The 10,628-nt window shown below is 35.7% G+C and overlaps 2 protein-coding genes and 1 long non-coding RNA gene across 4 annotated transcripts; 2 read left to right on the forward strand and 1 right to left on the reverse strand.

Moving 5' to 3' along the window:
• Nucleotides 1-6: 6 nt before the first annotated feature.
• On the forward strand, nucleotides 7-1,930 carry LOC109586725 (uncharacterized). Its single transcript, XR_002187207.1, has 3 exons — nucleotides 7-375; nucleotides 1,778-1,815; nucleotides 1,867-1,930. It is a non-coding gene; the product is annotated as an uncharacterized LOC109586725 (long non-coding RNA).
• A 1,038-nt stretch (nucleotides 1,931-2,968) lies between these two features.
• On the forward strand, nucleotides 2,969-6,644 carry LOC109586727 (uncharacterized). 2 transcript variants are annotated; one of them, XM_020002932.1, is made up of 10 exons: nucleotides 2,969-3,393; nucleotides 3,808-4,301; nucleotides 4,346-4,422; nucleotides 4,465-4,542; nucleotides 4,800-4,928; nucleotides 4,973-5,117; nucleotides 5,301-5,438; nucleotides 5,526-5,705; nucleotides 5,755-6,043; nucleotides 6,086-6,644. In XM_020002932.1, exons 4-10 carry the CDS (start codon nucleotides 4,535-4,537, stop codon nucleotides 6,328-6,330), a joined length of 1,134 nt encoding a protein of 377 aa, XP_019858491.1. In that variant the 5' UTR covers nucleotides 2,969-3,393; nucleotides 3,808-4,301; nucleotides 4,346-4,422; nucleotides 4,465-4,534; the 3' UTR covers nucleotides 6,331-6,644. The 2 variants fall into 2 exon arrangements, with proteins under 2 accessions (XP_019858491.1, XP_019858492.1); XM_020002933.1 differs by having other exon boundaries at nucleotides 2,970-4,301; nucleotides 6,086-6,196; nucleotides 6,242-6,644.
• LOC109586726 (uncharacterized) lies at nucleotides 6,598-8,301 on the reverse strand. The gene is made up of 2 exons (XM_020002931.1): nucleotides 7,027-8,301; nucleotides 6,598-6,833 (listed from the first exon to the last, which is right to left on the reverse strand). Exons 1-2 carry the CDS (start codon nucleotides 8,083-8,085, stop codon nucleotides 6,633-6,635), a joined length of 1,260 nt encoding a protein of 419 aa, XP_019858490.1. The 5' UTR covers nucleotides 8,086-8,301; the 3' UTR covers nucleotides 6,598-6,632.
• Between the last annotated feature and the right edge of the window lie 2,327 nt (nucleotides 8,302-10,628).

Consider the following 10,628-nt stretch of genomic DNA (forward strand, 5'->3'; position numbering starts at 1 on the left):
AGGGGAGAAGGCTAAGTAGAAAAGGTAAAAAGTTAAATTTTTGAAAGTAAAAAAAAAAGAAAAGCAAATTTGCCCTGCCCTGAGCTGGATTCGAACCAGTACCACGTCCACATTCTGCCCCACGCCTTCCCCACTGAGCCACCACGATCCTGCTGCCTCAACCCCACTGATTGTCGTATCTATACTTAATTTCTATATTGTTATAAGATAATATACTGGGGCGAAGCCCCAGTATAGTATACAGGCGAAGCCTGTAAATGTCCGTTGACGGATAGTTTACGGGATGGTAACAATCTCTCCCTAATGGCTAGTGATGTCTCTCCTGGACCTCTGTTAGTTTCTTTGGCTTACCAGACCCTGACACAGCCACTATTTGTAAGTATGTTGAAGTTCTACAGTATCTTTAGTGTGCAGGGTTTATTGACACGATTGCATGTATTGTTTTTGCATGAACTTTGCTTTTTGACAATAACTTGCATTACATATTAATGCTGGGGTGTGTTACTTGTGTATTTCCATTTTCTGCTATAAAGATTAGTGTAACCATGTAGCTGATGCACACTAATTTAGTCTTGCCCTGCCCCTTCACTTGCCAATTAAACCTTACATTTATAATTATGTAAGTATGCTGTTTACGAAACCTTAATGTGCAACAATTTTTGGTGTGATTAATTACCAATAATTTGAATTTTCATCCTGAGAAATCAAGCATTAGCTATGTGTGGGTGTCTTACAGCATACATGTATGCAAATGCAACTACTACATGTACTATTATGGCTAAAACATTGGTATTAATCATTACATCATTGTATCACATTTGTGGTCCTTTTAAAACACTTCTTTTTTAAACTATCTATTATTACAATTACCGTACTTTAAAGCATGTCATGATTATTACTATTATTACTGTTGCAGCTTTTATGTCTCAATCTCATTAACCTTTGAGCTCTTTCATTATGTCCCCAGCCCTCTTTATGTTACATATCCAAGATTCCCATGCTAAGTGAGCTAAATAAACAGCATTTTTCATTGTACATGTACGCAGTGTATTATTGTGTATTGTAGTACCATGACTGTGAGTGAGTGACAAACACATTGAGTGAGAGGATGAGGTATCATTATGTACATGACATTTGGAACCAATTAAAAATTCATAAAAAATTAATTTTGATCAAAATCAGCTCAAACTTTTAATGCAACATAAGAACATGTATCAGAAAAAAATAATAAAAAAGGAAACTTCTCTTCTAGCGATTTTGTACATATAATAGTCTCCTCATCATACACACACACACTCTCTCTCTCTTCCCCTTTTAATCCCTCTCTCTTCCACTAAAAATGTACATGTTCTTAGGCTGTGCATCATTTATATTGCTCTATATCTCTATTATTTTCTTTCTTCTTCTCTCCCTTTAACACCTGATGTACCAAGTCTCTGTCTATGTCTTTTAAGCTTTGTCTCCACTTCATTGCTCCTTGTTAATGTTCCTCTCTTCTCTATTGTGTATGTACCAGTGATGTAGTTGATTACTTAATAGTGTTGTGCAATAATATTTGACATTTGATGCATATCGAAAATGTATGCCATGCACACACAGGCCCACATGTATGTCACTGATTTATCTACATGTACATGTATATGAAATGAAGTAATTGCCATTACACACTGAATAGCATTACAGTTACCATTGCTGTTCAAGTTAATTTGATTTACCATTACAATTCACTGCTATGCACCTCCCTCTTATTGCTCTTTCTTTTTCATTATCTTTTTAGTGTCTCTGTCTCTTACTGATATAAAGTATTTCATTCAAGTAAATTCAATTATATATTTTCCCATTTTATGTTTCTCTGTATGATTATAGTATAATTCAAGTATCAAGAGCACAGGACTATGCATGCATGACCATGCATTGTTTTGTTATTTTTTTCCAGTTTTTAATTGCAAAAAATATATTTCAATAATAATATGCTACTACTATGAAGTGCAGGCATGACATATGAAGCAGTTCATGAGACAAGGCCCTTTCACTTGATCCAGGGATGAGAATTAGCAATACAGAAGTTGCATAATGATAAATTATTTTTTAACTTAGTTAGCAGGGCAAATCTGATTGTTGCCTGGGATCAGTAGGTAGGCATGCACAATTATTTATTATAAGAAATAAAAATGCTAAATTTGAACCAACAACTACAGATATAATCAGCTAAATATGCTTTATGCATGCTTAATGAGGGGGTGGGGATGAAGGTTTTTAGCTAAAAACTCCAAGGTTTTACATCACAAGTCCCAAAAACTGCAATGATGTGCTTGATACAAAAATTAGCTAGTGCTACAGCAAGGTTGAAAGGTTGTTGCAACCAAATTTTATATTTTAGCTATTTTGACTAAAACATTGTTTCAGACATAATGTAACCATTTATTGATTTACAGGGCTTGAAAAGCAAATCAGCTATATTGAGACAATTTTTCTGGACCATTGCATTTAACTTTCAGCCTTGCTGTAGCACTAGCTAATTTTTGTATCAAGCACATCATTGCAGTTTTTGGGACTTGTGATGTAAAACCTTGGAGTTTTCAGCTAAAAACCTTCAGCCCCACCCCCTTATTAAGTATGCATAAAGTATGTTTAGCTGATTATCTCTGTAGCTATTAGTTCAAATTTAGTACTTTCATTTTTCATAACAAGTAACTGTGTATGCCTGCCTATTGATCCCAGGTAACAATCAAAATTGCCCTGCTAACTTACTTTTAAAATTATTTATCATTATGCAACTTCTGTATTGCTAATTCTCATCCCTGGATCAAGTGAAAGGACTTTGTCTCATGAACTGCTTCATATGTCATGCCTGCATTTCATACTCAGTAGCATATTATTACATTGAAAATATTTTTTGCAATTAAAATAGAAAAAAATAACAAAATCATGCCATGGTCATGCCTTTTTTGGGAAGCTCTTTAACCAATTTTTTTACTTTTTAGCTCTAAGTTTTTTTAGATATTATTATTACTTGACACCACAACTATTTTTGAATTGGTAGTCAGCGTTTGGATATGCTATTTTTCATGAAGATTATCTTTGCAGAGTTTGTGACCTCGCGCCAAGTGCTAATGCGCATGCTCATTGGAGGTCATGCAGTTGTCACGCGTGTGTGCTGACAGAGCAAACAAGTATTTTTGAGTTTGCTAATGACTCAGCGTGATAGCCAGCCTAGCCAGGACCTGAGGAGCGCCCTTTCCAGGGTAATGGAGCTGCTGGATTCAGGGCCAGTTGGAAGTGCATTAGTCTCTTCCCCCGGCGCCGACAGCGAAGACACGGGTCCACCTCCACCTCGGCCTCTACTTCCTGCTCCAACAGGACCGATACGGCCCGCTAGACCTAGAGACCCACGTGAGTTTCATATTAGATGTATTTTAAGTCAGTTGCAATTAGGTTCATAGTCTGTTTCTTGTGAGTATACTACTAGTACTGAGTAGGCTTGGGTGGGCAGGCAATGTAATTAATTGTTATAGAATACTATTATTATGATGTTTTATTATTACCGGTATTATAAACTCAGTTGGGTGCTAATTTATGTAAACAATAATTAATAGTGGTATGCATGCGGGTGGGAAATGGGAAATTAAGAATCAAGTTAATGTGGCCTAATGTGCCTTTTATGTGTGCGTGTTTGCTATCAATTTAAAAAAATGATCAACCCCTAACCTTTTTTGACATGTAACACTATTTGCTTATTTGTGTCTTTTGTTAATGGTATTGAAAGGTGTCAATATTTTAGACATGTGTTTTTATTCTGTATTATAGTACTAGCTGCTGCTTCACATGCTCTTCAAAATTTAAGGAGAGCAAGATGTAGTGGAGGAGGATCATTGGGGCATAGGAGAGAGAAAAGGTCTCTACAGCCATCTAGTTGTACTAGTGTCAAGAAACGACCTGTTTGGAAGCACAATTTTGTGTGCTTGTCAAACATGGACCAGAGTATTAGTTACAATAATATTGATGAAAAGCACCGTTTGATGAAGGCTGGTCTTGGAGAAAAAGTGATTGAATTCACTGATTTAGAAATCACAAGAGACGAATTTAAAGAAATATTGTATAGTGCTTTTCCTCCGCTCAGGAATGGTGGTGGTTTCATTTTTTAAAAATGTTTGCCAAACTCCCGTAAGCTTGAAATTCTCCCTTCAACAGTTCTGTCTTCACCTTCCAATTTAAAGACACTTGCTGGGTCTGCCAAAACGTTCATTCGACCATTACAGTGCGATTTACCTCTTGATAATATTGATTCCCTTGATGATGAGGTTAGTGTAATAATATTAAGTAGTACTTTTTATTCCTATTGTAGCTGACAGAAGATTGTCTAAAATGTGGTAAATCATTTTCTATAAGTTTGATAAAGGATCACCTAGTAACATGCACTGAGTAAGCAACTTGTACTACTGTTTTGCCTTTATTGTTTTTCAGGGTATCTAATGGTAAACCACAAAGTAGTAGTGATGGTGTGGTCGAAGGAACGATTAATAACACCATTAATATGGACTTGTAAGTATAAGCATTACTCCTCAAAATGCTGATACCGTATAGCGGAAAATTTTGGAGGGACTAAAATTTGGCGAATTGCTAAATTTTGGTGATTGGCGGATTTTAATTTGGCGAATTGGTGGCCACGTGCATTGAGCATGCGTATAATGGCTCAAAATGGCAGGTTTAATTTTGGCGAATGGCTATCAAAACGCCAAATTCGCCAAATTTAATTCCCTCCAAAATTTCCCGCTATACGGTAGTTTTTGTTAATGTAGTAATGATGATGATGCAGGACCTTCACATTACTATGCCCATGAAGAAGTTTTTGATGAATTCAGATCAGATTCAGATCAATCAGATAATGATAGTATCCCTCCACTTCCTCCTCCTACAGTTAAGCATCGGTAAAAGAAAATTATGTTACTTTGGCTTATACTTTTCATAATAGTCCAAAGACCTTGAAGGGGATCATTGCAACTTTATATTTAGCTTTGGATGGAGTTGTTAGAATTGATGTCCGGAGAGACTATGTACTGGAAGATGCCTTGGTTGAGTGCAAAAAAGAGGATTTTTCTCCTAAGAAATTGCTTAAGGTCAGCACGTTAATCATGTATCATATCATATTGATTGGTGTTTTAAAATGGATTTGCCATGGGAAGTGCAAAGTTTTTATTGTATGCTTTTTGGCCTCAACCACTTTTTGCATAGGAAAGGACTAGGCACTACTGTTTTCTGCCTGTTACTCATTTATGTTATTGTTTTGTCAAATTGCATAGGTAAAGTTTGCACTTGAACATGCAATTGATTTGGGCGGACCAAAACGAGAATTCTTTCACTTGGTTTCTACAGAAGCTACTAAGTATCTGATTGGGGATTTTGGTAAATTTTTTACCACCAATGCTTTAGCTGTTCAGGTATGTATCAAACACCTACAACTGTTTTAGCAAATATTGTATGACCCCTGACTAAATGTGATTTCTTAAACTAATTTTCATTTTTAGAATAGAGTTCTTTTTGCACTGGGCCAATACTGTGGCATGTCAGTGACTCAGGGAGGTAATGGGTTTCCGTATTTTCATCACTTGGTATATGAATATTTTGTTACTGGAGCTGTATCGTGTACTATTGATATTGACAGAGATTGTATCCCTTATGGAATTTTGAAGTACATTTTGGATAAAGTAATTAAATAATAATTAGACCTTTATCAATTTATTATTACATTTACAGCTAGATACGGCAGACTCAAAAGACGACATTCAAGCAGTGTTTCAAGTTGATGAGGCCACTGAATTTTTATATGCCACTGGCTATACTAAGCCTGTGTTGAATCTGGGCTTAGATAACAAGGATAACATCCAATCCATTTTGGTAGCCTACCATTGTTTTCTAAAAGTCAAATCTGAAATGGATCAATTTATTGAGGGGTTATGTGTCACTGGAGTACTTGATTTTGTTCGGGAGTCACCCTCTGTGTTAAAGCACATGTTTGTTCTCATTAAAAAGAAACTGACAGCTGGTTAGGATTTTTTTTCATTCTTTTTTTATTTTTAGTTTTTAGAGGAATTAAAATCATTATTTAAATTTGAATGTGGCTTAGAAGTTGACTCTCTTGAACCCATTGAAAAGCAATCCTGGAGGTTTTTTTGCAATTTTTTGGATATGTGTGAAGGTAGTTATAGCTATTGTGCTTTTTACTCTGAATTTACCTTATTAGACGATTGTGGTCAGTGTATTGATTGTACAATCTCAGATGTTTTGGTTTTTTTTTACTGGTACAGACAATGTGCCACCTCAAGGATTTGACACACAACCCAAGATTGATTTTCTATATACTTCTGACACTGTACCCATAGCCAGTACTTGTGATCTCACACTCAGGCTACCTACCAGTCATAACAATTTGGAGAGCTTTGTCGATTCTTTTCATATGGCCGTTAAAGGTAGTCCTCTTTTTGGAAGGCTATAAAGCTCAGGACTCAATTAAACATTATTAAAACTCATGTATCACTCCCCCTATTGTATTATCACTTTCCCTATTGTATTATCACTTTCCCTATTGTTTGCAAGAGTTAATCACTTTTGATACTTGGTAATAATACAAGATGTTACAAATCACAGTTATTATGTATGTAAGCAGTTGCAATGACATAGTTACAAAGCAGAACTTCTTGAGAGAACCCATCTGTGCTATTGAGCTGCAATTGAAGCCACTCATAATCTCTCTGGCTAAGATACTGCGGTAGCTCATCAACTATAACTGTATCGTTGTTTCTATCAGCCACTGCTTCATGCTGCCCATGAAATACCTGTTATAGAGGAAATAAATATAAGATTATATGTGCAATGTACAACAAAAGAAAAATTAAAATCGACATGTAATTTGATTTTTGCATTTTAATAATAATTATGTCAAAAAATTATTAGAATATTAGCACATCCAAATGCTTTAATGCCTAAGGTGTAATACCTTCCCTATAAATTACACACTACATTGCTTACATCAGACTCTAAGCCAGTCACTTCTCTATTATTTAAATCACAGTTCACAAAACCAGTTGTCCAAAGTTGGAGTGGTGTTTTATTGTTTTCCATCCTCAGTGAATGGTTTGCCCAACCTTCACGAAATAAATCCAACTGGTGTTGGATAACTGGAAGCATAACCAAGTGTAGTGTGTACAGATCTAAAGGATCATTAATATTAAGTAATCCTGCATCTTCAAGAAAGTAAAAGAAGTTATAAAAAAACGATATGCATCCAGAGTACAGATCTCGCCAAAGCCTTTCTATTCTTTGGTTGTGTATGCTACGACCTGCTATCACACTACCTCTACCAGGACCCCTGTCAGGATGGCGAAGCATGTACTCGGAGACTTGAACATTTTCTCCCCCTCTGTCAGTTCTAATCCGAGAAGGAAGGCCATATTCTTGAAGAGCTTCCATAAATCCTGAGAGAACAGAACTGGCACGATTGTTGTTTGAGACTTTTAGAAACATAATTAACCGGCTAAACCCATCGATAGCTCCATGTATCACGAATTTCCACCTAATCAGTTTATGATAGCCATCTAGGTGCCAAAGTGAGTTAGGGGAACGTACTGTGTAACTCCTCCTGTGCAGCACCCGCCTCATACAATTAACTACACCATCAGGATCAACTCTTTCAAGAGAATCACGTATTCTTTGCCTCTGCACTCTTATTCCATAGCTTCTTAATCGACCGGTCACAGATTTTTCACCACAGTTAGGATGCATTTGTATAATTTCCCTGACACGACTGTCTAAGTCATTCTCTGATATACATGAATATCGATTGAGCCCCAGGTAATTTATCCTTCTTTCTATTGTCCGTTTTGAACATCCAAACATTGCTGCAATGTCAGATACTCTAAAGCTACTTTCAATTAGGAATTCGAGTTGAACTTCATCTATTTTTACTCTGGGTCTACCCAGTCTCCAATACCTCGAATTAGTACGCGTGACATGTTCCTCCATGATGTGAGCAAGAGGTAATAAAACATCAATAAATTCCTCCAGGTGAACATCAACCTCGCTTATCATGTAGCTTCAAGGGTCACCAAGATATCTAGAATATCATAAAGATTGTGCAGGATTCCTTCTAATAGATTTTCTTCCCCATTCTCCTCATCTTGCGATCTAATACGAATGACATCCAGTAGAACAGACTCTATATGTTCAAAGAGAGGATTGAGGCTAAGGTTGAGGTCAATGTCTGCTGGCTCCATTTTAATTTGAACACGCCCATTCAATTACATCTGTTGCCACTCCTACCCTTAGGCTATGAATATCGTTATCACTCATCATCATTCCATAGAGCTATTATCATCATCACGGAATAATTTTGTCGCATTTGGCGTTCCATACTGTAGCACTGTTGCACTGTTGCATGGTTGCACTGTAGCATTGTTGCATTGTTTCACTGTAGCACTGTTGCATTGTAGCACTGTTGCATTGTTGCATTGTTTCACTGTATAGCACTGTAGCACTGTTGCACTGTTGCATTGTAGCATTGTTGCACTGTAGCATTGGTGCACTGTAGCACTGTTGCATTGTTTCACTGTAGCACTGTAGCACTGTACCATTGTTGCACTGTTGCATTGTAGCACTGTTGCATTGTAGCACTGTTGCACTGTTTCATTGTAGCATTGTTGCACTGTTGCATTGTAGCATTGTTGCACTGTTGCACTCAGTGTTGCATTGTAGCACTGTACCATTGTTGCACTGTTGCATTGTAGCACTGTTGCATTGTAGCACTGTTGCATTGTAGCACTGTTGCACTGTTTCATTGTAGCATTGTTGCACTGTTGCATTGTAGCATTGTTGCACTGTTGCACTCAGTGTTGCATTGTAGCACTGTTGCATTGTTGCACTGTAGCATTGTTGCACTGTTGCACTGTAGCATTGTAGCACTGTTGCATTGTAGCATTGTTGCACTGTAGCATTGTTGCACTGTTGCACTGTTGCATTGTTGCACTGTTGCACTGTTGCACTTTAAATTATCATTTGCAATAACTTTAATAACCAACAATAGAATATTTACTATGGTGTATGTTATGTATAACGGGAGTAATAATGTCTTTCTAGTTTATTTATCAGTTATATAACCTACAATGTTAAAAACTTATAAAAATTTGTGATAAATTTATCTTACATTTTTCACATGTCCAAAATTTGTTCACGTCACACTTCTAACACTTCATGTGATACCACCTCGTACACTGATCACATCCCACCATCTGATGCCTCTCTCCCTTCTTAAACTTTTCTCCACAATGCAGGCAATAAGTTTCATGAAGTAATTTGTTTTTTTTACTGCAGGAAAATTGTACTGCTCCATCAGTAATTCTTGTTTTCAATCGAAATGATCTTCTAACTGAAAAAAATTGAAACATTACATATAACAAACTGTAATGTTAGTATCACATGCACCTGCTACAGAATGATCCTGTTCAGGCTGTTTAGGAGAACAAGCAACAATTATGTGTTCTTAATCTCAGTGATCTTTTACCTATAATTTAAAGTGGACTTCAAAAGAGTTTCACACATATGCATGGAACAAGAATGAAAAGCATGCATGCACTAAAGTTGAAACCCACTTAGTCACTCCATTTGCATTTATGTAAATTTCTATTTATAGCATCTTTACATTGTGCTAGCTTCCTGAGATTTTCTATCTTTATTCCTTGTATTTCACCACCACTGAAGGGTTCATTTTGTTGTTCTATATATTATTGTTGTTATTGTAGTGACCGAATGGAGAGAGCTTCACCTTTGTATTTTGTAAATATTGACTTATTGTAAAAAGGCTAAAATCTCTTCTGACAAAAATGAAAAGAGCATACACTTATATACAAACAGTATCACATCATATTACACCACAATGACAAAAAATTACACAACAATCAGAATCAGTATACATGAACTAATAAGCATAGTAAATCATAAGCATCAGCTAGAAGGAAAAGAAATAATATTGTACAGCAATGCAAGAATAATAATAATTGTAATAATAATAGTAGTAGTAGTAATAATTATAATATCAATAATAATAATACTAGAAATAACTGTAATCAAAATACCTTAAAAAATAATAATAGGAATGAATACCAAAATAATATATCAATACATAACAGTTATCTTTAATGAAAGTTAGTGTGGAATCACCATACTCTATGATAAATCCATAATATCAATTGTACACTAATTTTTAGTTCAACTGCCTTACTTTACAAATCACAACCATTACTCATGGAGTCAATTTCAGCCTTTTGTGAAAACCACTGCAAAATAGGCACAGATGGAGGGTATTCAACTGGTGTTACAGATTTCTTGAAATTTGTTAATAAAAAAGCTAACAAAGGTAAATCATACTGTTTCCTAAATATTAGTATGAGTCATCTTGTTCATACCATATAGTCGATTGTGTGACAACAGATACATCAGTAACATCAAGTGTTTCGGGTCAGTCACATATTCTTTAATATTGTCTATGCATAATTTTGATTATATTATAGGCAAAAATGCACATTTACTAACAGTATTAGATGACACAACATTAGGTAATTCAGCATCATGTAACAAAG

Source organism: Amphimedon queenslandica, unplaced genomic scaffold, assembly GCF_000090795.2.
Source record: "Amphimedon queenslandica unplaced genomic scaffold, v1.1 AMPQUscaffold_12798, whole genome shotgun sequence".
In the NCBI taxonomy this organism is placed as follows: domain Eukaryota; kingdom Metazoa; phylum Porifera; class Demospongiae; order Haplosclerida; family Niphatidae; genus Amphimedon; species Amphimedon queenslandica.